The 27,608-nt window shown below is 44.7% G+C and overlaps 1 protein-coding gene across 1 annotated transcript; it reads left to right on the forward strand.

The window, feature by feature from the left end:
- Window positions 1-562: 562 nt before the first annotated feature.
- LOC126235501 (rRNA 2'-O-methyltransferase fibrillarin-like) lies at window positions 563-27,608 on the forward strand. The gene is made up of 2 exons (XM_049944220.1): window positions 563-795; window positions 27,425-27,608. The coding sequence occupies exons 1-2, from the start codon at window positions 563-565 to the stop codon at window positions 27,606-27,608; spliced, it is 417 nt and encodes a 138-aa protein (XP_049800177.1).

Consider the following 27,608-nt stretch of genomic DNA (forward strand, 5'->3'; position numbering starts at 1 on the left):
GTCGAGCGGGAGAGGGGGCCGTCAAGCGGGACAGACGGGGGTCGAGCGGGGAGAAGTGACAAGTGGGGTAGAGGGGTAGTGGGGCAGAGTGGGATTTGTGGAGAGGAGGGGTGGGGGATAGGGGGAGTGGGGTAGTGAGGGAGAGTGGTGACTGGGACAGGTTGGGAGAGGGGTTGAGAGAGAGGGAGAGAGGGTTGAAACAGGAGGGGGTGAGATGGTTGGAGAGACTGGGAAAGAGAGGGGGGAAAGAGAAGGGGAGACAGAAGGGGGAGAGGGGGGGTGGGAGTGGGTGGAGACAGAGTGGGTGGAGAGAGAGAGAGAGAGAGTGAGTGGGTGGAGAGAGAGAGAGAGAGAGTGAGTGGGTGGAGAGAGAGAGAGAGAGAGAGAGAGAGAGAGAGAGAGAGAAAGTGAGTGGGTGGAGAGAGAGAGAGAGAGAGAGAGAGAGAGAGAGAGAGTGAGTGGGTGGAAAGAGAGAGAGAGAGAGAGAGAGAGAGAGAGAGAGAGAGAGAGAGAAAGGGGGAGATGGAAGGGGAGAGGGGGAGATGGAAGGGGAGAGGGGGAGATGGGAGGGGAGGAGAGAGGGGGCGGCGAGAGGGGGCGGCGAGAGGGGGCGGCGAGAGGGGGCGGCGAGAGGGGGCGGCGAGAGGGGGCGGCGAGAGGGGGCGGCGAGAGGGGGCGGCGAGAGGGGGCGGCGAGAGGGGGCGGCGAGAGGGGGCGGCGAGAGGGGGCGGCGAGAGGGGGCGGCGAGAGGGGGCGGCGAGAGGGGGCGGCGAGAGGGAGCGGCGAGAGGGGGCGGCGAGAGGGAGCGGGGAGAGGGAGTGGGGAGAGGGAGCGGGGAGAGGGAGTGGGGAGAGGGAGTGGGGAGAGGGAGGGGGAAGAGGGAGGAGGAGAGGGAGGGGGAGGAGGGGGGAGAGGGAGGGGGCGTGATGAGAGGCGGACAGAGGGGGGAGAGATATGTGGAGAGAAAAAGAAAGAGTGGAGGGGAGAGAGAGAGAGAGGGGGGGGGTAAAGGGGTAGGGGGAGATGCTAAAGGGGTGAGATGTGAAAGGGGGGAGAGAGTTAGAGGGTGAAGGGGAAGGGGGCAGGGTAGGGGTTAGAGGTAGGGGGGAGATGTTGGGGGGAGAGGTGGGGTGAGAGATATGGTTGTAAAGTGTAGCAGGAGTAATTGCGCATAAAATCTTAGGGATGTGCTGTCTGATTTCGAGCTCATGTTCTAAAGCACATACCGATGGTAGGCAACGAAAGCTTTTAACTCCATTTTGTTATATTTCACAGCATAAGTATAAACGGTTTCTTAGAAATATATAAAATGATACAGGTAATGCTGCTTCATGTGTAACGACATAGCAGAAGCCTAGTTGTTGAAGGATTAGAGAAGTCCATGCACTTTCAAATCTTTCTTTGATAGTGGAGTTACTGGTTGTTGGAATCGCAAGGTTTCCACAGATACACGGAGTTAAGAGGTTTTCATTGCCTACCGTCGCTGTTTCGAAAATCACGATCCTGTAGCCAAAGTATATGCCCCCAGACAAGATAAGTGCGCTACATAGCGAGCATATTGGCGAATCAGAGAGGTTCACACATGATAATAAATGGCGGAAGTGCATCGCTCCGTTTGAATACAATACCAAGAATGAGTGGAATGAAATTTCACATACAATTTGGAAAGTAGCAATTTCTACGATTCAGAGTATTAGTCATTGCCGATGTCAACATAATAAATGACAGCATTCTACGCTTTAGTGTCTCCAGCAAGTACATGGATTGGAGCTTAGTTTGTGGACCATAAGTGAAAAAAAACCAAGATTCATTACATGTTAATACTCTTTCCTAAAAATCAGGATAATTTTCAACGATATTCAGTCAATACAAATATTTTCACGAGATTTTCTTTGTTTGATTGTGAGAATTTTCGGCATCAATTTCGCACTCAATTTTCTCACGTTAAATGGAATATGTAAAATTTGCCTTACGCATTATCTGTTAATTCCTGCAGTTTAAGCAATCGAACGAATACTCAACGAACGTCCAGATCGAATAAGGTTACCAATTTTTCGATATTTGCATCCGTTTTAGAGGTTGAAGGCCGTTCCGAACGTGAACCAACTTCAACGTGTTCTCGTCCATCTTGGAAAGGTTTCAACCACTCAAAAACTCGCGTACGTAATAAACATTCTTCGCCATACACTTCTTGAAAATAGGTTTCAATAGCAAATTTTCCAGTTTAATGTGAATCTACGTGAGAGTTAGTTACTGCATTATTCCACCTACTTTTCCAGTAAAACAAAACAACAGTTCTTACACAAAGAAAGGGCACTGCCACACTCATTTGTCTACAGACACCAGAGATGCCGCATTCGACTGAGGCTTCACAATTTACAGCTGTTGGTCGTTTATCTTCGGCGCATACACACTTAATCTGTGGCAGCATCAGCCACATCTCATATTCCAAAAATGTGTTATATCAGTGAGTATAACTAGAAGTAAAAAATAGAAGGAACTACTGGCAACAGCACTAAATCAGGTACTCCTTACCTGTCATGCAGATCTCAATATGCCTCTGGAATAGCATGGAATTTGAAGTAGTTATTCCGCACTGGTGTATCTACTACACTGAAAGTGCAATTCGATAGAACAACGATAATTATTGAAGTTAAAATCTTCTGGGTTATTAGGCCGCGTCATGTTTCTTCTAAAATGCAGGCGTCTATCAAGTGTCATGTAGCTGCGGCAAAGTGTATATAGGCGAAACGGGAAGAACTGTTAAAGAACGCATTAAGGAACACGAACGGCACATGCGGCTAAAACAAAGTGCAAATCGGCAGCAACGGAACATCACGAGAACTGTGGCTCTGACATCGATTTTAATAACGTACGTGTGCTGGCTAAAGAAACAAACATTTATAGAAGAAAGGTCCGAGAAGCGGCTGAAATTTCTAAGAATGCACCCAATTTCAATAGAGAGGACGGCTATAGGCTTCCGGCATCGTGGCTCCCCGACATCAAGGAAGTAAATACGCGGCCGCGGTGTGGTAGCGGCATCAACAACGCGCAGCAGGTCACTTCGGCGGACAATAATATTTTGAGTAAACCTTCCCCCTCTCTTGCTCTGTCCGTTTCGAATCTAGCCACTGATGACGACCAACCAATAGCGGTAGCAGGCATTTCAACCAATAACACTTCTCCATCATAGTGGGGACTAGTGCCTTTCTATCCAAGGACGATGACCGCCAATGGTATCCACAGGAGATGAGCTATCAACGCTTCTTCTGTATTAGCCTATGACTATGGCCCACCAGTGGTAGCCATATGAATTTTAACCAATACTATCACTTCTCCAGCACGAACGCCGGAAAATTCCCCCTATATAAGTGGACGCGACGCTCGTCTCTGACACGTCACCCTCGACCGTCGCCTCTCCTGGAGCCCCCACCTCCGGACAATCCAAGCCAAGGCACGCTCCCGACTCCGTCTCTTCAAGCTCCTTTCTGGCCGAACGTGGGGTCTGCACCCCTTCACCATCCTCCATACCTATAAATCCCTCGTTCGCCCTATCCTTTGCTACGCCCACCCTGCCTGGATCTCCGCTCCCCTTACCTTTTACAAATCCCTTCAGATCCTAGAACGCCATGCTCTCCGCCTCGTCTATCACATCCGTCTCCCCTCCCCCACGCGGATCCTGTACGACCTTCTTCCGTTCCACCACCTCCTCCTTTTCCTCGAACGGATACGGATCCTCTACACCTCTCGCAAACTCGATCCTCCTCACCTGCTGGTCTCTCCCATCCTCTCCCGCCCCCATCCGCTGCCCGGTCTGTATTTCCACGTCCCACCTGCTCTCCATCTCTACACTCTCCATACCCTCTCTCGAGGTTGCTTCCGCCAGCTTCCTGATGATGCCCTCCTCCCCTCCATCTACCCCTCCTACCAACTTTGATCATCCCTCCCTCTTCCTGTGTTTGTTCTTATGGGCACCCTATCTCCCTTCTCTCCCCCTTCCCTCCTTCCTCCCTTTCTCCCCACTCCTCCCCTAGGCTTCCCCTACCACCATACCTCCATTACTCCTCCCCTCTCCCCCCCCCCCCCACTGCTTCTCACACTCTTGGCAGGTCCCCGGACTCGCACATGTTACGTGGACATTCGCGCGCCGGAGATCATCGCCATCGGTTTCTCGTGTGTGTGCCATCGTGTTTGTGTTTAGTGTTCTTAGCCGTCACGCTCCCACGTTCACCTGTGACGTCGAAGTCGTCAGTGTTTGTGCGCCGTGCCGACAGTTTTTAGTGTGTTTTTCGTCGAGCGTGAACGGCTTCGTGTTTTTTGATTTCTGTGTCTACCGTTTTTTGCCCACCACTTTGTTCAGTCTTTTCTGTGTATATGTCAAACCTGTGGCTGAAGAGCGGCATAGGATGCTGCTGCCAGCTCAGCTTTCTGTAAAGGTATTCAAATAAGAATAAAGGGAAAAAAATCGTCTCTGACAGTGTTCTAGCAGTAGTGGACACCAAAATGGCTCTGAGCACTATGGGACTTAACTTCAGAGGTCATCAGTCCCCTAGAACTAAGAACTACTGAAACCTAACTAACCTAAGGACATCACACACATCCATGCCCGAGGCAGGATTCGAACCTGCGACTGTAGCGGTCGCGCGGTTCCAGACTGTTGGACACCAAAAGATCCTGAGGAAGATCCCAGCAGAGGGGTCGAAACATCGAACATTTTAGAAGAAACATGACACGGGCTAATAACCCAGAAGACGTTAACTTCACTGACAACGGCCACGAAAGCCTGCAGACTTACATAAAACGATAATTATGTTCAGATAACTGAACTAAGCCAGCTGAAGATAGGAAAATGTCCGACACACTCCTTGGGGAATAAAAGGAATGATTGTTGTATTTCTTTGATCGATTCGATCACCATCCATCAGTTTCGCACATAGAAGTAATATAAAAGTACGTGATGATATTAAGTTGCCTGTTTCATGCTCAGTCAGTGACTTCAGCGTAACCGGTTAGAACCATGCAGTACGCAGAACGAAGAAGGAGAGATGAAGCACACCACGTCACCGCGTGGCTACGCCAAACAACGAAGCGTCGGGCGGAAGCACATGACGAATACGCAGCAGAGTCAGACCTGCGGTTCCCGCCGACACAGCGCGTACCTGTTCTGCGATAACGGCTCGCTGCGCAGCTACTGTGGGTACCTCGTGTCTAAATGAATGCTGCTAGCAGCGCAGCCTCTGCTGTTTTTCTCACACAGTAGTGTGTACCGAGTATTCAAGGCGATATGTTTTTCAAGCGCAAGTGACTCGGTACGTAAATTTCCTCTTCAGAGTTACGCAGATTTTATCCGGACAAATTTGAAATGTCAGTAAAGCTGAATCATGAAGTAAGTGAAGTTGGAACAACATCAGTTCTGCGAAAACCTGAAGACAATATTGCTACTGTGTGTTCCAATATCTTCCACTTCCTCATTTCAAAACACGATTTCAGGAACTGTAAATACGTATTGTGTTTTTATCAGTCAGCATCCCACTGTGACCCCAGCATTCTAGCTTATCAGAAAACTCCAGTAGCTGTTGAATACATGCTGTAATCAAGGATTTCACTCGTGGTTGACCACCATCAAAATGGTTCAAATGGCTCTGAGCACTATGGGACTTAACAGCTATGGTCATCAGTCCCCTAGAACTTAGAACTACTTAAACCTAACTAACCTAAGGACATCACACAACACCCAGCCATCACGAGGCAGAGAAAATCCCTGACCCCGCCGGGAATCGAACCCGGGAACCCGGGCGTGGGAAGCGAGAACGCTACCGCACGACCACGAGATGCGGGCTGACCACCATCACTCTGACGGTGCAACATGACCGTTGGATGCGCAAATTGCACGTCAATTTTTTTTTCATAAAAGCTGTATATTTTTTCCTTAGACACTACTGTACAACTTATTTTATTGTATTTTGCCGCGTATTGGTAATAACCTAAAATGCGTATGAATGCATACTCTCGCGGTGATACAGCAGAATAAAATCTTCTCGGACTTCCAGGTGCTTCTAGACGGGCTTTCATCCCAATGGTCCTTGGTCATTGTCAAGTGACAGCTGATCATTTGATAATGTCCGAAGAGCACTCGGCGGGAAGCTCGTGGATGTAGTATCACCGTGCACGCTGGAAGCCGGAGAACAACATATCTATAAAACTTTATTTGCGAAGTTTTTCTTCCTTTATTCGACTGCAATCATTAGAAAAAAAAGCCACAGCTCTCTGCTTTATGGCCATTTTAAAATGACAAATTCAGACAAATAACTCAGAATATCTCTCTCGAAAAGGCAAAATTACATCTGCCTCAGGACATAACTAGGGACTTCACAAAGAAAGTTACACATGTCGTCCCACGCTAAGGCTACTGCGCACCAAACTGGCGCATTGTCAGAAGGTAGCACATGTTCTGGGTTTCCTGCAGACACGGTTCTGCTGCGGTACTTATCACAGTGTGGGGCTGAAATGACGCGGCAAACGGATACGGACAGCAGAGCTGAAGTGAGCGGGACAGAACGTTCAAATTTCACATAGATCTACCACGGAATTCAGGCCACTTATGGACCTGGATAAACTGAGAGAACCAGAGGTTGTACAGAGTTTCAGGGAGAGCATAAGGGAACAATTGACAAGAATGGGGGAAAGAAATACAGTAGAAAAAGAATGGGTAGCTTTGAGGAATGAAATAGTGAAGGCAGCAGAGGATCAAGTAGGTAAAAAGACGAGGGCTGGTGCAAATCCTTGGGTAACAGAAGAGATAATGAATTTAACTGATGAAAGGAGAAAATACAAAAATGCAGTAAGTGAAGCAGGTAAAAGAGAATACAAACGTCTCACAAATGATATCGACAGGAAGTGCAAAATGGCTAGAGGACAAATGTAAGGATGTAGAGGCTTATCTCATGAGGGGTAAGATAGATACTGCCTACAGGAAAATAAAAGAGACCTTTGGAGAAAAGAGAACCACTTGTATGAATATCAAGAGCTCAGATGGAAACCCAGTTCTCAGCAAAGAAGGGAAAGCAGAAAGGTGGAAGGAGTGTATAGAGGGTTTATACAAGGGCGATGTACTTGAGGACAATATTGTGGAAATGGAAGAGGATGTAGATGAAGATGAAATGGGAGATACGATACTGCGTGAAGAGTTTGACAGAGCACTGAAAGACTTAAGTCGAAACAAGGCCCCGGGAGTAGACAACATTCCAATAGAACTACTGACAGCCTTTGGAGAGCCAGTCCTGACAAAACTCTACCATCTGGTGAGCAAGATGTATGAGACAGGCAAAATTCCCTCAGACTTCAGGAAGAATATAATAATTCCAATCCCAAAGAAAGCAGGTGTTGACAGATGCGAAAATTACCGAACTATCAGTTTAATGAGTCACAGTTGCAAAATACTAACGCGAATTCTTTACAGACGAATGGATAAACTGGTAGAAGCCGACCTCGGGAAAGATCAGTTTGGATTCCGCAGAAATGTTGGAACTCGTGAGGCAATACTGACCCTACGACTTATCTTAGAAGAAAGATTAAGAGAAGGCAAACCTACGTTTCTAGCATTTGTAGACTTAGAGAAAGCTTTTGACAATGTTGACTGGAATACTCTGTTTCAAATTCTGAAGGTGGCCGGGGTAAAATACAGGGAGCGAAAGGCTATTTACAATTTGTACAGAAACCAGATGGCAGTTATAAGAGTCGAGGGATATGAAAGGGAAGCAGTGGTTGGGAAGGGAGTGAGACAGGATTGTAGCCTCTCCACGATGTTATTCAATCTGTATATTGAGCAAGCAGTAAAGGAAACAAAAGAAAAATTCGGAGTAGGTATTAAAATTCATGGAGAAGAAATAAAAACTTTGAGGTTCGCCGATGACGTTGTAATTCTGTCAGAGACAGCAAAGGACTTGGAAGAGCAGTTGAACGGAATGGACAGTGTCTTGAAAGGAGGGTATAAGATGAACATCAACAAAAGCAAAACGAGAATAATGGAAAGTAGTTGAATTAAATCGGGTGATGATGAGGGAATTAGATTAGGAAATGAGACACCTACAGTAGTAAAGGAGTCTTGCTGTTTGGGGAGCAAAATAACTGATGATGGTCGAAGTAGAGAGGATATAAAATGTAGACTGGCAATGGTAAGGAAAGCGTTTCTGAAGAAGAGAAATTTGTTAACATCGAGTATAGATTTAAGTGTCAGGAAGTCATTTCTAAAAGTATTTGTATGGAGTGTAGCCATGTATGGAAGTGAAACATGGACGATAAATAATTTAGACAAGAAGAGAATAGAAGCTTTCGAAATGTGGTGCTACAGAAGAATGCTGAAGATTAGGTGGGTATATCAAGTAACTAATGACGAGGTACTGAATAGGATTGGAGAGAAGAGAAATTTGTGGCACAACTTGACTAGAAGAAGGGAACGGTTGGTAGGACATGTTGTGAGGCATCAAGGGATCACCAATTTAGTACTGGAGGGCAGCGTGGAGGGTAAAAATCGTAGAGGGAGACCAAGAGATGAATACACTAAGCAGATTCAGAAGGATGTAGGCTGCAATAGGTACTGGGAGATGAAGAAGATTGCACAGGATAGAGTAGCATGGAGAGCTGCATCAAACCAGTCTCAGGACTGAAGACAACAATAACAACAACAACAACATGGACCAAATGCGATATCACGTCCAGCCCCAGTAACATGATGCCAACAGTTTAGGGAGGTCCGCGCAGACGTGGACGATACTGAGACTTCCTGGAAGATTACAGCTGTGTGCCGGACCGAGACTCGAACTCGAGACCTTTGCCTTTCGCGGGCAATTGCTCTACCATCTGAGAGACGCAAGCACAATTCGTGACCCGTCCTCACGGCTTCAGTTCTCCTGCAGGAGAGCTTCTGTGATGTTTGGAAAGTAGGAGACGAGTTACTGGCGGAATTAAAGCTGTGAGGGCGGGTCGTGAGTCGTGCTTGGATATCTCTCATGGTAGAGCATTTGCCCGCGAAAAGCAAAGGTCTCGAGTTCGAGTCTCGGTCCGGCACACAGTTTTAATCTGCCAGGAAGTTTCATATCATCGCATACTCCGATGCAAAGAGAAAATTTCGTTATGGATAATACTGATCGCCGAGGAAACACATCGACGTCGAACACAGACGATAATGTCCAGCCAATCGGTAAGCTCTAAGTACATCTGTGGGAAAGATATTACGCAACGGCGAGGAAGTTCACGGAGCGGTTCTCCAATGGCTCCGCGACCTCCGACAAAATTACTGTTGTCGAGAAATTGAACGATTGATAAGCTGTTCCGGTCGTTGTTTACAGAGGTCTAATGACTATGCTGAAAAAAGAGTGTCATGTATCTGTGTCAGCATTTAGTAAACGTTACCTGGTTTGCCATAATAATGTCTGACTTACTTTTTGAAGTCCCATCCTAGATAAAACATTTGCCAGCACATATTGTGAAACTGATTTAGCAGCAAACAGCGCTTTTCTGTTCTCACACACAGCTGTCAGCAATGCAGCGACTCAATAATCTGAGTAAAACAAAAATGACGTCACTTACTTCCGTACAGACTCTAGCTTCTAGTTAGAGGACAATATTGAAATTGCTCCATTAGTTCGCAGCCATGAAATAACTCCATTAGTTTACAGACACGGACGCACCTGAAGACGATCAAGGGCGAACAGGTGTGGGAGTGGCGGAGGGGTAGGGTGGTATGCAACTACAAAATATGCATTGGATCTTCAGATGTATGCTTCACAGATGTACACACACTCACGTGAGCAATTAAGGGCACCTCCAGTGTCTTAGAGAGAGCCAACACCAGTCGCCACGGTCCGATATCACGGCATTGTAATGCGACCATATCCTTGGTGCCACATCCAAAGGAAACTACACTTAAGAGCCAAAGAAACTGGTACATCTGCGTAATATCGTGTAGAGCCCCCACGAGCACGCAATACTGCCGCAACACGACGTGGCGTCGACTCGGTTAATGTCTGAAGTAGTGCCGGAGGGAATCGACACTATGAATCCGGCATTCCCGTCCATAAATCCGTAACAGTACGAGGAGGTGGAGATCTTTTCTGAACAGCACGTTGCAAGGTATCTCACATATGCTCAATAATGTTCATGACCGCGGAATTTGGTGGTCAGCGGAAGTGTAAACTCAGTGTTCCTGGAGCCACTCTGTAGCAATTCGGGACGTGTGGGGTGTCCCATTCTCCTGCTGGAATTGCCCAAGTCCGTCGGAATACACAATGGACATGAATGGATGCAGGTTATCAGACAGGATGCTTACAAAAGTGTCATCTGTCAGAGTCGTATCTAGACGTATCAGGCGTCCGTATGACTCCAATCGCATACGCCACACCATTACAGAGCCTCCATCATCTTGAACAGTCCCCTACTGATACGCAGGGTCCATAGATTCATGGGGCTACCTCCATACCCGTACACGTCCCTCCGCTGGATACAATTTGAAACGAGACTCGTCCGACCAGGCAACATGTTTCCAGTCATCAACAGTCCAATGGCGGTGTTGACGGACCCAGGCGAGGCGTAAAGCTTTGTGTCGTGCAGTCATCAAGGGTATACGAGTGGGCCTTCGGATCCGAAAACCCATAGCGATAAAGTTTCGTTGAATGGTTCGCACGCTGACACTTGTTGATGGCCCATCATTGAAATCTGCAGCAATTTTTCGGAAGGGTTGCACTTCTGTCACGTCGAACGATTCCCTTCAGTCATCCTTGGTCCCGTTCTTGCAGGATCTTTTTCCGGTCGGAGCTGTGTTGGAGATTTGAAGTTTTACCAGATTCCTGATATTCGCGGCGCACCAGTGAAATGATCATACTGGAAAATCCCCACGTCATCGGTACCTCGGAGATGCTGTATCCCATTGCTCGTGTGCCGACTGTACCACCACGTTCAAACTTAAATCTTAATAACCTGCCATTGTAGCAGCAGTAACCGATCTAAAAAGCGTCAGACACTCGTCTTATGTAGGCGTTGCCGACCGCAGCGCGGTATTCTGCCTGTTTACACATCTCTTTTATTTAAATACGCATGCCTTTATCTGTTTCTTTGGCGTTTCATTGTACTTGCAACACCGCACAGATACAGAGATTTTCGCGAGCAACTGCGTCCAGACTCTACTGGGGGTACTCCGGAGAAAACTGCCCCCGCCAGTATCAACTATCTCCAGTTATAGCTTGTTGATGCAAGGGGTCACAGTCGAAACTTCGAATGGTCCGCCTTGACTGACGAGTCATGGTAGACATTGGTGCAGGCGAAGTAACATGATTATAAAGAGTTGCGTATCCCGCTAGCCAATAGGATAACGTTCAACCAGGACGTGGAAGTATATGTTTGCCACACCTCTCACTGGCGACCGGCGCAAAACCTAATGGCTGGTCACATACGTCAGTTTGATCATCTACAGCGTATCGTTCATGAACTGTACCAGCGGCAAGACGTTATGTCCAATTTTGTCAGAATAGTTTGAAGGTGCTTGTGAAACCCACCGGATCGTATGATCTCGAATCTACTGAGCACACAAAAAGGAGCGAGATGTGCGTGTCCTGCATACGGCTTGGAACAATTTCCGTGAGATGAGTCTTTAAACTGGACACAGCACATTTTGGGACTCGCAAAACAACTTATTTCAGTCACATTTTCATTTAGAGTAACTGTAAATCCTGGAAAGAGACAAATGAGTAAGCTGACGTATTTTGCATACCCTCATTCAGTAATGTCCTACGGAATAATGTTCTGGGACAACTCTACTATAAGAAAATGACTCTTCATCAGTCAAAAATGTGCTGTAAGAATAATATACGGTGCTCAACCACGATCGTCTTGTAGATATCTGTTTAAGGAGTTGTGTACTCTGTGTACTGCTTCACAGTATATTTATTTCCTCACTAAGTTTGTTGTAAATAATACTCTGCAGTTCAAGAGCAACAGTGATGTGCATAATTACAACACCAGAAGGAAAAATGCCATTCGTTACTGCCTTTAGCTCAAAAAGGAGTGCACAATGCTGCAACAAAAATTTTTGATCACTTACTTACCCAGTGACATAAAAAGTCTGGCAGACTGCGAAGTAAAATTTGTAAACAAACTGAAAAAGTTTCTCCTGTTCCGTGAAAGAATTTCTGTCATTGTAAATTGTAAAAGGAGGTCGGTGGAATTATTAACTCACCTCTGTAAGGTAGTGGCCCAAATTTCGTCACCATAGTATGTTAGGACCTTTATAAGCCCTGAAAAATTATGGCAAAGGCTACAAATTGGTCTATATATTTCTGCATTAATTGTCCTTTTGCAGGAAAGTTACAATTTAATTGTCATAACATTCTAAAGCCAGTATTTGATAGAAACGTCAACACTGCGAAAACAAAAATGTAAGAAGACCGTCCTTAATTTCGTCCTCAACAAAAATCTCGAAGGTACAGACAATTTAAATATATTTTTCCATTCCAACAATGCCAAATACTTTCACTGTTATAAATTAATTGAAGGCCGTGAATGAACAAAGTTTTCAAGGTTTTTAAGCCTTCTAAAGACATTTCCCATTTGGATGTGTGTGTCCACGAAGATGAAGATTAAGTTTCGTGATAACAGACCAAGTAGTTTCCGTAACGAATCCATATCTCTCGGCTCGCTTTCCCTCGTATGAAAAAAGTAAAGTAATCTATGCAAATAGCAAATAAAACCTATTTTCAATAAAAGTTCTCAATTTCATTCCTGGGACGAAAATAGGAAATGGACGAGGCACAAAATTACGAACATCCCCTATTTTATTATATTGGCCGCTACAGCAATATAGACCAAACTCTTGATAAAACGCTTACACACCAGAAACATCAACACACAACTGAAATACGACCGAATATATAAACACAAATCAGTGCTCACACTGGGAATTGCAGGTTGTTTGACTGCTGCACTAGGCCACCTCAGCATAAAAAACTGAATTCTCTAGTACACGGAACCTACACGTGCTGCATAAAACACACGCACTCCACTAAATGGACTGAGGTCACGCACGCGCATTTAAATTAGTTACAAATCGTGGAAACAGAAAATTCCTAAGGAGACAAAATTAGGAAAAAAGACGAAAAAACCTTATAAATGTGCAGCATGTAGCCATATTTTCGAATTAATTTTCGATGTGAATGGAAAGTGTCTCGTTTCACAACGTTATGATTTATCGTGCAAATTATCCATGGGACATGAAACTAACAAGCTGTCTGTAGCTATTGGGCGGAATGGCTAACCCAATGCCTTCGATGACTCGCTGTGTTTGGGAGCCTTTTATTAAAACATTATGTACTCTCTGCTGGAGCGATCAGGATAATTTTATTAATTTGATCTGTCTTGTGAAGAAATTCTAATCTTCAAGTGAACTGGAGTAATTTTCATGTAAGGGATGAACTAACACATACTCACATGTGAAATAATTCAAGTATCTTTACATGCAAGAACGATAGGGAATTCAAGTTCATTAGGCAGCTTCACGAACAGTGTCACCGTTCTTAAAATTGATTTTTTTAAACTGCATTTTTGGATCCATAAAAGTGTTTAGAATCCACCCCTGAAACGGTTTTTCCGAATAAGGAACGGAAATGTTTGTTATTCGCGGGTGAACAAAAAAAAATGCACCTACCTGAAATCGGCCTTTTTCACGCACCAGTTTTTTTTCTTTCGGAGGATGAGTTATTGTACCGGTGCTTGGTAGGAAACACATGAAATTCAAATGAAAGTTTGAGCGCGTGTATTTGGAAGTTAGCTCCCAAGCATTTCCATTCTGGTGCGAAGACTGTGGAGATTGCGACTTTCCTGGCAGTGAGCAGCTTCAACGAAGGGTATTCAGCAATTCTGAAGACCATGACAACGATGGGCGTCACCCTGGGACTCTAATCGACGCAGTTCGCCAAGCATTCGGGCGACCACCGGATTCAAGCGGCCGAAAACCGCTTGTCACCGGCCGTACGAGCGGCTATGGAGCAGCGCAGGATGGCCCAGATCGAGCAGAACGCCCTCTATGAGGAAGAGGAAGGACTAGTTTATGGATACAGAATAGCATATTGAACGTAAGTTACATAATATTGCATTTACATGCAGTCAAAACTTCAAACGCGTTTTTCACGAAATGAATTTTCTTTATTGCGCGGTAGGATAACTCCAAATCTACTGCACCGAATGGCATGATTCTTTATTTCCGACGAAGCTAACTAAATTGTCTCGGAGTTGCACCACTTTTATTCAGATCCAGCAACTATAAATACTTTTATTTGGCCGACGAAGTCGAAAAATCGATGAAACAAACCCTATTTTCTTTTTTTTCAAATGGCCGCCTTTTTGTTGCCTATGGTCGAAATAACTTAAGCGAGGTACAACTCCTAAATAATCTTATATACTTCTACAACGTCAACTCAATTTTGATTTCAGACGAGCCGGCTGACCTGTGACATACCGCACGTGGAGGTCTACATGGAAATTTTGTTTCGTTCCAACGGCACTTCCGCCTTTGCTCTTCGACATTTCCGGTCGAAAAAATTCCAGTTTGTAGAGGAAATACCAATAAAAATTTTGACCACATTTTACATTGATAACTATAACACATCCCGAGAAAAAAATTCTCAAGGAACATGCTTTTTTCGGGCCAAAGGTAGTAAACCTCTCCTTAACATTCATAAGTCGTTTCGTATATATTAGCTCATCAGCATAATCGGTTCTGAATTCCAGTTCCTAAAAAAAAAAAAACGCTGGAGCAAGTAAATTACAAATAAGGGGGATCAACATACACAGAATATGCGTCAGCTGTATGGCGATCATTCCTCCGTATGTGCATGTTATAGCGACGTGTAACTGCTGACATTCAGATGACGCACTGAGAGACGATGGAAGGCCAGATTAAACAACGAGAGAGAGAAAAGTCATTCATTTCATAAACCACATAAATACAAGAGGGAAAACGAGTTACAGTAGCTACAAAATCCAAGGCAATTCGATCAACGAGTGAACATTAAAGCACATTGTAGGTTACTTTATGTCTTTTTTGTGTGTTTTTGCCGTAGGTAAACTGGCGGGATTCAGCGGACTGGAAATCCGTAAAAGATTGTGAAAGGTTTTGGAGCTATCTTCGATGAGACTCCGTCTTCCTTTCTGCCATATTACACGTCTCCCACCTCTCCCCCTCTGCGACGTAAATTGATCCGTTCAGTTTCGTGAATTATAACAATATTTATATGTCTTCGTCTTGATGTATTACACTAGCGATTAGGAGCTTATTTGGCCGTCCATATCTCTGCTGCCACCACCTCAGTTTCGCTTGATATCTAAAGAGTAGGAAGAAGATACGTATAGGAGGTGTAAAAAATTGGAACTTCTGGATTTAAGGTCCGAAAAGATGCTTTGTAACCCTTCTGATGTAAATGGGAGAAGAAAATAAAGATGTAAGTCAAATAAGTCCCTCGGATTTTGCTTCGTTTTGTGCTAGTGTTCAAAATTTACATTAGTTTTACTAGATCCAGATTTGCAGCACAGCAACACAGGTTTGGTATGTCAGCCTAACGAAACTAAAGAACCACAAGAAAACATGAAATTCATTTGATGACCCCAGCTATAAACAGTGGTAAGTGACAGTCGATAAGAAACAGAATTATTGGCTGTAAAACATGACTAATGTGCTTTATTTATTTTAGCTCACAGTTCCACGATAAAACGAGAGGTGGTGCCTCTTATCTGAAACGATGCTAGGAAGAACTCCACTAACAGCGGGAAAAATAGTTGTGTTAATAAACAACTGGTTTCGCGGCTTAAAGCCACATCGTCAGGTGCAACGTATATGGTAAATAGCAAAGTACAGGGTCAACGCATTTTGCGGATATTAAAATTAATAACCTGCTTCTAAAAACAAATAAATATATATTTTATAACGAGTGGACATGAAAATTTTTTAAAAGGGACCGGACTGGCGACAAAAAATTGTCACTGCTTACTCGATTACATGCGGCGTTATACAAATTACTATGCGGAAAATAACGGATGACCTTGTCTTACCAGTGGGACGGCAGGGCATCTCCGTGCAGGGCAAAATGAAAGCGGCCAGCACGAACGACAAAGAGAGACTAGCTGGCTGGCGGAACGGGAGCTATCCATGTGGACACTGTGACGTCATATACTAATGAGTAGGAGCGCTGGGTGGCTCGCTACCTTTAAAAGGTAGAATAATACTGAATGTTATTACGTACTAACACCTAATCATAAAGACAATCAGATTTAGTCAGAATGCTTTGTTGCTTTAATTCCAGTTGACATTCAACGTGAACTGCGTGTTTTCGTTTTCGTATCTAAAAATTTCTACTTCCTCAAACATTTTCAAAATATGGCTTTTTTATTTTCGTGAAGTATTTTTAAATTGTGAACCTGTACTCCCTTTCGCGTAAGTGCGCTGTTAAGGAACACTTTAAATTACGTAATCCACGATCTGAATTAGCAGCGAACTTACGCGAACAGGGGCACAGCATCATAAGCCATTCAGAAAATTTAAAAAATACTTCATAAAAAAGAACATTTTGAATATATTAGAGGAAGTAGAAATTTTTGGATATAAAAACGAAAATGGACAGTTCACGTTGAATAACTAATTGGGATTAAAGCACCATAGGATTCTGGCTAAGTTTAATTGTTTGAAGGATTAGGTGTTAGTACATAATGAAATTCTGTATTGTCCTCGCTTGTAAAGGTAGAGACCCAGCATTCCTAGTCATGAATATATGACGTCCCACTGGCCAGGAGCATGGCTGCAGTTCCGCCAGCCTGCTAACATCTCTTGTTGCTCGTGCGGGCCGCTTTCACTTTGCCCTACAGGGAGCTGTCCTGCCGCCAAACTGGTAAGACACTACCACGGAACTGATTCCACATATTACTTTGCATAGTGCCGAGACTAATCATGTTAGCAGTGACAATATTTTGTCGCCTACGTAGCCCTTTCTTAAAAACTTTTAGCGTGCGCTCACTATAAAATATTTTCTTTCTAGACGGAGACAAATTTTAAAAAATAGAGTATGTCTTCTTTACCTGTCGCTCGCCGTAGTATAGACGATATTCTCTGCATAACAAAATTTGACTACGAGCTATGGGCGTGCCTATGATCTTTTAAGACTGAGTATATTTTAGCTATTTATTTTTTTAATTTTAATACCAACGAAATGTGTTGACACTGTTCTTCGGTTTTACCGTGGCTCTGAGCACTATGCGACTTAACTTCTGAGGTCATCAGTCGCCTAGAACTTAGAACTAATTAAACCTAACTAACCTAAGGACATCACACACATCCATGCCCGAGGCAGGATTCGAACCTGCGACCGTAGCGGTCACGCGGTTCCAGACTGAAGCGCCTTTAACCGCACGGCCACACCGGCCGGCTCGGTTTTAACGTGTATGTTTCACCCGACGATGCGGCTTTAGGCCGCTAAACCGGTTGTGTTTTGGTAAATAACTTTACCTACTGTTAACATCATGCCTTTGAACAGCCATGGTTATCCAGAATATAAAACAGTTTGTCTAGAAAGAAAATATTTTATAGTGAGCGCACGCTAAAAGTTTTTAGGGAAGGACTGGATAGGCAACAAAATATTGTCACTGCTCACATGATTAGTCTCGGCACTATGCAAAGTAATATGTGGAATCAGTTCCGTGGTAGTGTCTTACCAGTTTGGCGGCAGGACAGCTCCCTGTAGGGCAAAGTGAAAGCGGCCCGCACGAGCAACAAGAGATGTTAGCAGGCTGGCGGAACTGCAGCCATGCTCCTGGCCAGTGGGACGTCATATACTCATGACTAGGAATGCCGGGTCTCTACCTTTACAAGCGAGGACAATACAGAATTTCATTATGTACTAACACCTAATCCTTCGTACAGTTAAACTTAGCCAGAATCCTATGGTGCATTAATCCCAATTAGTTATTCAACGTGAACTGTCCATTTTCGTTTTTATATCCAAAAATTTCTACTTCCTCTTGTATATTCAAAATGTTCTTTTTTATGAAGTATTTTTTAAATTTTCTGAATGGCTTATGATGCTGTGCCCCTGTTCTCGTAAGTTCGCTGCTAATTCAGATCGTGGATTACGTAATTTAAAGTGTTCCTTAACAGCGCACTTACGCGAAAGGGAGTACAGGTTCACAATTTAAAAATACTTCACAAAAATAAAAAAGCCATATTTTGAAAATGTTTGAGGAAGTAGAAATTTTTAGATACGAAAAAGAAAACACGCAGTTCACGTTGAATGTCAACTGGAATTAAAGCAACAAAGCATTCTGACTAAATCTGATTGTTTTTATGATTAGGTGTTAGTACGTAATAACATTCTGTATTATTCTAGCTTTTAAAGGTAGCGTGCGACCCAGCGCTCTTTCTTAGTCATTACTATATGACGTCAGTGTCCACAAGGATAGCTTCCGTTCCGCCAACCAGCTAGTCTCTCTTTGTCGTGCGTGCAGGCCGCTTTCATTTTGCTCTGCACGGAGATGCCCTGCCGTCCCACTGGTAAGACAAGGTCATCCGTTATTTTCCGCATAGTAATTTGTATATCGCAGAGTGTAATCGTGTAAGCAGTGACAATGTTTTGTCGCCAATCCGGTCCCTTTTTAAAAACCTTCATGTCCACTTATATATATATATATATATATATATATATATATATATATATATATATATATATATATATATATATAGACGCAGGTTATTAATTTTAAAATCCGTAAAATGAGTTGACCCTGTACTTTGCTATTAAGCATATACGTTGCACCTGAGGATGCGACTTTAAGCCGTGAAACCAGTTGTGCGAATCTGAGGTTGCTATGTGTGACTGAGATTAAGATCCTCAAATACGTTGCTGAACAGAAATTCCTTTCAAAAGTTGTTGCTAATGAGGTATAGGTGAAATTTAATCAAGCAAACAACGTTATCCCTTATTAGAGTTAATGTGAATTTATGTGACAAGGTGAAGGCCGAAATGATACTGGTCACCCCTAACATTGTTTACGTACTGTTGTAAGGTGGTTGCTTGAATTAAATTTATATTGTACTGAATCACAGATTAATATTCATGGTTGACATACTTTATTTTTGTCAATATTGTTAATGCAAATCTTAGTATCAGAAACTAAATCAATTCGGGCATCTTGAATTTGAATTTTTGAGAGGTTTAGAAATAGTTTAGTCAACTCACCCAGCAAGTAAACAGTTGTAAGTCAATGCTGCCCCAGGTTAAGTTCTCTCAGTTTGGAAATAAACAATGTTAAGTGCCAACTGACGAATTTTAAAGAACAAATATTTGGTTAGAATTGACCATTTCAAAAATATGTCCTCACTGCGGACGTTTTTGAAAACAGTGACTTCTCTAAATGAAAAAAACACTATGCATGTACTTGAATATCTGATGTAAGCGATTTTATTGACACCTTACAGCACTGTTCCTCAAAACAATTTGTCCCTTACCATTGTTTACAACCGACGTCTTTATTTAAGGCTGTCCACAGAGAATAAATGTAGTATCCCTCATCAATGTTCCCTCCCAGAACATTCATCTACACTTTTTTCATTCTGTCATCAGAGTGGGTTAGCGGGATTTTCATCCACTGTGGAATTAGGTTCTTCACAGCCAAACCTAGGTGAGCTAGTATAGGGCAAAGAGTGGCCCGACTAGGAATTTTTGCCGGCCGAGGTGGCCGAGCGGTTCTGGGCGCTCCAGTCTGGAACCGTGCGACCGCTACGGTCGCAGGTTCGAATCCTGCCTCGGGCACGGATGTTTGTGATGTCCTTAGGTTAGTTAGGTTTAAGTAGTTCTAAGTTCTAGGGGACTGATGACCTCAGAAGTTAAGTCCCATAGTGCTCAGAGCCATTTTTGAACTAGGAATTTTTGCCTTTTAACCAAATGAAATCTATGGAAAAACGTCGACAGTGTCGGGGATTACAGAGCCTTATTAAATAATTCTGGGAAAATCTGTCTTAGAGAATATATAGAAGCCTAGTACATGGCATTGAGATCTTTGGGAGAACAAGGAATGACAAAATTCTTGCAGCTGGTCAGCAAGATATGTGTGAAAGGCAAATACCCCAATAATGAGATTTTCACTCTGCAGCGGAGTGTGCGCTGATATGAAACTTCCTGGCAGATTAAAACTGTGTGCCCGACCGAGACTCGAACTCGGGACCTTTGCCTTTCGCGGGCAAGTGCTCTACCATCTGAGCTACCGAAGCACGACTCACGCCCGGTACTCACAGCTTTACTTCTGCCAGTATCTCGTCTCCTACCTTCCAAACTTTACAGAAGCTCTCCTGCGAACCTTGCAGAACTAGCACTCCTGAAAGAAAGGATACTGCGGAGACATGGCTTAGCCACAGCCTGGGGGAGGTTTCCAGAATGAGATTTTCACTCTGCAGCGGAGTGTGTGCTGATATGAAACTTCCTGGCAGATTAAAACTGCAGGAGAGCCTCTGTAAAGTTTGGAAGGTAGGAGACGAGATACTGGCAGAAGTAATGCTGTGAGTACCGGGCGTGAGTCGTGCTTCGGTAGTTCAGATGGTAGAGCACTTGCCCGCGAAAGGCAAAGGTCCCGAGTTCGAGTCTCGGTCCGGCACACAGTTTTAATCTGCCAGGAAGTTTCAAATACCCCAAGCTTCAGGAGGGGTGTAATAATTCCAGTTCCAAAGAAGGCACGTTCTGAAAGGTGTGAATACTACAGACATATGTTTAATACTTCATGGCTACAAAATATTGACACGAATTGTCTGCAGAAGAACTGAAAAACTGGTAGAAGCCGACCGCGGAGAATATCAGTTTGGGTTCCGAAATAATGCAAGAACACGCGAGGCACTATTGAACCAAAGACCTGTGCAGTAAGATATGTTAAAGAAAGGGAAACCTGCGCGTTTAGCATTTGTATATTTAGAGAAAACTGTTGACTGGATCTACACACTTTGAAATTCTGAATGTAGCAAGGATAAAATGCAGGGAGCAAAAGGTTATTTACAACTTCTACAGAAACCAGATTGCGGTTAGGAGAATAGAAGGACATGAAAGGGAAGCAGTGCTTGAGAAGAGAGTGAGACAGGGTTGTAGGCTATCTAAGAAAAAAAAAAAAATGGTTCAAATGGCTCTGAGCACTATGGGACTTAACATCTGTGGTCATCAGTCCCCTAGAACTAAGTACTACTTAAACCTAACTAACCTAAGAACAGCATACACATCCATGACCGAGGCAGGATTCGAACCTGCGACCGTAGCAGTCACGCGGTTCCGGACTGAGCCGCCTAGAACCGCTAGACCACCGCGGCCGGCGACTATCTAAGATGTTACTCAACCTATTCGTTGTGCAAGCAGTAAAGGAAACCAAGGAGAGATTTGGGAAGTGAATTAACGTCCACATAGCTTACTAATGACATAGTAATTCTGTCAGATACGGCAGAGGCCTTGCAAAAGCCGCTGAACGGAAGGATAGTGTCTTACAAAGATGAATATAAACAAAGCTAAAACAAGGGTAATGGGTTGTAACTTAACTATATCAGGCGATGCTTACGTAGTGAGGTTAGAAAATGGGACACTGAAGTTAGTCGATGAATTTTCTATTTGGACAACAAAATAACTGACCATGCCCGAAGTAGGGAGGGTATAAAATGCATACTGACAACAGGAAAAGTAAGAAAAAGAAGAATTCGTTAAAATGTAATACTAATTTAAGTGTTGCGAAGACTTTCCTGAAGCGTTGTATAGAAATGAAACGTGGACGATAGACAATTCAGACAAGAAGAGAATACGAGTTTTGAATTGTGGTGCAGAATAACACTGAAGATTAGATGGGTAGATCGCCTAACTAATGAGGAGGTACTGAATAGAACTGGGGAGTATGGCACAACTTGACTAAAAAGAAATCATGGGCAGGTTTATAGGACGCATTCTGAGGCATCAACGAAATTGCCAGCTTTCTATTGGAGGAAAGTATGGGGTGGGAGGAGGGAACAGTGCAGAGGGAGATGAATGTTTGAATACAGTAAACAGGTTCAAATGGATGTAGGTTGTGGTAGTTAAGGAGAGATGAGGATAGACTAGCACCGAGAGCATCATCATATCAGTCTTCGGACTGAAGATCACAACAGCAACACAGTATATGGGAAAGTGTATTTGTTCGTATGGTGGGTAAAGTTGATGGTTCTTTCGATATGTGCAGAGTCCCTGTGTAGCTGACGATGCAGGCCATCCGACCGGCGACGACGGCTCGTGAACTGGGGAACTAAAAAATAGCAGCAATATGTTTCCGTCCGTGTCCAGTTACTAGTAATAACAGCACATTCGTCGAGGAAAAGTGATCTGCATGCATATTTGTCGAAGCGGAATTGCGAACCGAATCGGTAGCACTGATGAATTTGAGCACAGCTGGTGCCGTCGCTCCACATTTCATACATATTTCGCTCTTCACCACAACGACATCGACGCCGCAGCGTATGTGTTGCTTTGCGAAATTTAGAGTTTCTCAATGTTAATCCTGAAACCTGGCGCTTGTTTTTTTGTGTGTGTGTGATACGGGAGAGAGAGGGAGGGAGAGATAGAAAAATTCATCATTCGACGAGCAGCAGGAAAAATGGTATGTATTGGAGTTCAACCAACGTATTTCCTTTTACAGCCTGTGCAGCGTCTGTACTTGCCAGTTTCTGTGCAATTTTATGCAAATGTCTGAAGGAACTACGCAGACACTGTGAAATGTAGATACTGCACGAATTGTATTTCATGCCAAAGCTTGTAAACTGACGAGAAACAACATTCTCTCTATGCGGGAATCACACGAACGGTGTGCGAGCAGTACGGAACGTACACGCTATGATATACGGAACCTTGAGTTGTGTGTGGATAGCCGAAGTGATTAAGGCGGCCGCTCGCCATAAGCTGGAAACCCGGGTTCGAGTCACGGTCCGGCACAAATTTTCATGGGTCTGTAGTAAAGCAAACAGCTGATGTAATATCGTGTTCGCAGTTTGCGTATGCGTTTTGTAATATTTACTTTTGTCTTGTTGGAACGATACGCGGGACTATAACGACAGTACGAATCGTTCCGAAGTGTGCAGCAGTCTCGGAAATTGACGCGTCATCACCGGCACGCTAGCAATCGCACATTCGTTTATTTTTCTTTTTTGTATTTCCTTGTCTGGACCATCAGTACGATGTGGCTCGTACGGGACGTTGAGGGACTCAGTGTACCAGTTTGTATTCACACGTAGATGTAAGACCTTTCTGTGTTTCTGACTTACATCTCTTAGTTTTTATTTCTCAGTTACACACGCTGTACCATGCCTCTCACACACTGTGGAATCATTCTGAATTGACGTGAAAAGTCGTACAGCTACTGAAAAAAGCAGTTACCCTGTAGTGTGCTTACTTAAAGAACCTTTGTCGTTTTATTAGCCGGCCGGTGTGGCCGAGCGGTTCTAGGCGCTTCAGTTTGGAACCGCGCGACCGCTACGGTCGCAGGTTCGAATCCTGCCTCGGGCATGGATGTGTGTGATGTTCTTAGGTTAGTTAAGTTTAAGTGGTTCTAAGCTCTAGGGGACTGATGACCTCAGATGTTCAGCTCCATAGTGCTCAGAGCCATTTGAACCATTCGTTTTATTGACGATGTTGTGTTAAGGAAAATGTTGACAAACAAATTAAATACGGGGAGACTTCCAGTTTAAAAGTGCGCGTTGGACGCACAATAAGTACGAAGTCTCCATTTCGTGGATAAATTCTACTAATTGAACCAAATGTCAATGTTTCAGTGCGCCGACGATTTTTTGCTCTAGTACGCCCTTTCAAACGAGCTTACGCTAGTATAGGATTAACGCCTCAGACTGAAATGACAGGTGAAAGCAAGTTTGCCCTCTAAGTGCCTCTTATCAGACAAGAACACAGTGTATAAGTTAATCCTAAATTACTGCTTTCATATTAAGATAGGGATCAAGTCAGCGGAAGAACGAGAAGGAAATCATCTTTGCCAGTAGTCTATAGTCGGCCTGTTTGTACCGGATTACACCACAAGGTGTTTGAAATGCCACTCAAGCGAGCGTCGCCCGGAGACTAAATCCAGTAGGCCAGCTGCGATCATCGTGTGACGCTCCAGTCCGCTGCAGGTGGCCTATCGGTTTTTTTCGGGAGGGAGGGAGAGAGGGAGGGGGAGACGAGTTAGGAGAGAGCTTGGAACAAAATTAGGATATTTTTCATTTGTCATTTCGGACTGGCAGATCAGCAGCACCTGGTGACAGAACGGAGCACAAATTCAAACCGAAAACTTACATACTAGCGGTAGCGCGTAGACTGGCTCGTTCAGATACTGTTCCTCATCGTCAGTATCTTTCCATCACGCACTGACTGACTACTACAGTCTGTGCATGGTTGACCCTAAAGTGTTCTTTGCTCTTTTATTGGGGTACGTGAACACTCAGAATAAACGACAGTGGACCTCTAAAAGTACTTATCTATTACATCAACCACCTCTGCACGAAGTGAGGGAACGTGATGTGCAGTTAGTGCGATACAAATTACTGGAACAGTCATTCTCCACGAAACCATAACTTCCGATAGGTATGTGAAATATTCACTGTCTGATCGAAAGTATCATAGTACCTATTAGGTGTGCGCCCCTCCCCCACCCCCTTCGCCTTTGTCGGCTTCAAGAGTGCATGGGACACATCCAGCGAAGCGTCTTATTCTCTGCGGAGGAATGGGGGCTAATACTTCATCAAGAGCTGAAAGCAGAGAAGTTAGCTATGTCGCACCCTGGGGACTGGAGCCAATTCGATGTTCTGACAGATCCTAAATGTTTGCCACTGTGTTCATGTCGGTACTCTGTGCTAGCCCAGTCCATTTCAGGAAGTTTTCTGACCACAAATCATTACCTAGCAGATGCTGCTTCATGATAGAATGCATCTACATGGATACTCTGCAAATCACATTTAAGTGCCTGGTGGAGGGTTCATCGAACCACCATTGTCATGTTGAAATAATCATCGTCCCTGAACTGTACCTCTGCTGTATGCAGTTCACAGTGTTGCAAAATATCTTCATACTCTTCAACATGTAGCACTTTCTTAAGCACAGTAAGGGAATCACACCCTGACCGTGAGAAACGTTCCACGTTTTAAACTGACCGCGCAGATGAGCGCCCCAGAAAGCAAACATCGTCATTATCATTACCACCACCACCACCACCACCACCACCACCACCACCACCACCACCACCGACATCACCACGTCTTAAACACCACTTCCTCCGTACTTAACTACTGGCACTACACATGATGGCATGTAACGTTCTCAGAGCATTCGCCAAACCAAAACCCTTCCATCGTATTACCATGGGGTGTAACAAGAGTCATCGCTGCAAATGTCTAGTTTCAAGTCAGTCAATTGGCAGTAGCGTCGCCCTTTACTTCACCCCAATCGTCGCTTAGCTCTGACACAGGGAAGTGTGGCTTATGAAGACCTGCTCCATCATTGTACCCATTCCTTTTAGCTCTCTACTCGCAGTCACTGTAATAATTGGACTGATGGTAGAACTTCGGAACTCACCAGGGTTTCCTTCCGCTCATTTCAAGCGATTTTTTGCAATCACGCTCCGCGTTGGTCGATGGTCCCTGTCGATCAGTATGAGGTCTGCCGTGTCTCGGTTTAGTACTTATTGTTCCTTTGCGTTTGCATTTGAACATCACATCACCAAGAGTCGACTTTGGCAGCTTTAGCAGGGTGAAATGTTTCTGACAGATTTGTTAATCGTGTGACGCTCAATGACTAAGTGGCTGAGCTCTCCAGGGCGACCTACTCTGCTGTTACTGCTTCTACACTAACAACTCAGTGCTCCTTTAGTACTGGCGGATCTGCCTCCTGTGACATCTGGTGGTCCACTGCGGATTAGGTAGGGATGTCCGGCTCCTTTTGATCAGATGGCGTTCAGTGTCATCTTTCCAAGTGAACTAACAACAAACGAAAGGTACCGTTATTTGATGCACGATACAGTACAAGTACACTCTTCCAGTCCGTCTGTCATAGTAATAAGAGCTGTTTTTGTTGATATGATAGTTCCTACACAGTCCGAGCAATGGCCGGAGCGTTATGGGGATACTGGTTCGCGCACAACGCCATAGATCGTGCTTTGTGAGTGGAACACTGTACAAGGGGAATAGGCAATATCTCTGAGAACGAGGGACATTTTTCATACGAACGTTACAGACACAATTTTCAAAATGAGCAATAACTCTGCTACATCTTTCTTAAACATTGAACAGCGGACAATCGGTTTAACCATTGATTGTCCGCCTCTTGCCTCTTGCACATTATCAAAACAAATTGGAGTCGAGCTCTGTAATTCTGCTGTGTGAGTGCTTGCGTGTGTCGTTAAAATACAATACGACACATTGAGTGCGTTATCATGGCATAACGAGCATTTTCACTTAAAGTCAAGATACATTGAATGCAGTAATTTGTGCCACATCATTACGGTGTGTTTCTGACATCTGATTTTTGTGCTGTAAAGTAAGTGCCATTGGCTTGCATACTGGGGCATGGCCAGCGCGAGCGATGTGGCGCAGTGGTTAGCGCACTGGACCTGCATTCAGGACGACGACGATTCAAACACGCATCCGGCTATCCTGTTTTAAGTTTTCCGTGATTTCCCTAAATGGCTGCAGGCAAATGCCGGAATGGTTCATTTGAAAGGGCACGGCAGACTTCCTTCCCCATCGTTCCATAATCTGATGGAACCGATGACGTCACTGTTTGGTCCCCTGCCCCCAAATCAGCCAATTGTGGCCACCCATTCTCAATTCCATCATTTTCACATATATTACAGAAAATTGTTCAGAGAACATCTCAAACGGATCATCCGGTAGTTCGCGCATAGCGAGCGAGAGAAGATGAAAATCTCGCACGTGTTTTTTGAAAGCGTTGCGGGTTGCATAAAACACATAGGGAACGGCAGCTGAATCACCGTGTATGCTGTTCGGACCTGCGGGCCTGGTGGCTGAGTTTTACAAGCCAGAGGTAAGTTCTGACGCGCGATCGATGGCTACGATCGCTCCGCCGCGATAAGTACGGAGCACCTCTGGCGAGCCATAACCGAGAGTAACGCGCGCCAGCGGCAGAGATAGTCGCGAGGCGGAAGCGAGAGCAGGAGCGCGAGGAGCAGCGGTACGCTGTGCGCTGCGGGCGGCCAGAGAAGCATCGATCCGTGCGTAAGTCGATACGGGCACGGGTTTCCCTACGGCGGAGGAAGGGCCTCCGGCTTCCCGGCGCTATCCTATCGCGGCCGCAGTGAACTCCCGCGGAGGACGTCTGCGGCCGGCCACACATTTATCTGCGCGCAGCTGCTGGCTGCCGGCCGCCGAGGCGCACGAGCGCCGCAGGTCTGCCGGCCGCTGCTCGGCTCCCTACTCGAGCTGTCTGCGTACTCTCGTCCCCCTCTCACCGACTGACAGACCTCGCAGCCTGACACGTTCAAAACAACCGCCAGCTGAAGAGCGTCTCTCCAGACTTTTCTCCGGGGAATAA

The sequence above is a fragment of the Schistocerca nitens genome, chromosome 2, assembly GCF_023898315.1.
Source record: "Schistocerca nitens isolate TAMUIC-IGC-003100 chromosome 2, iqSchNite1.1, whole genome shotgun sequence".
Taxonomy (NCBI): Eukaryota; Metazoa; Arthropoda; class Insecta; order Orthoptera; family Acrididae; genus Schistocerca; species Schistocerca nitens.

Bases quoted from the DNA above. Each gene is read 5' to 3' on its own strand.
- LOC126235501 (XM_049944220.1), top strand. From the start codon at position 563: ATGGGAGGGGAGGAGAGAGGGGGCGGCGAGAGGGGGCGGCGAGAGGGG. The intron at 796-27,424 runs GCGAGAGGGAGC...ATCTGCGCGCAG, and splicing joins GGGAGCGGCGAGAGGGGGCG to CTGCTGGCTGCCGGCCGCCG.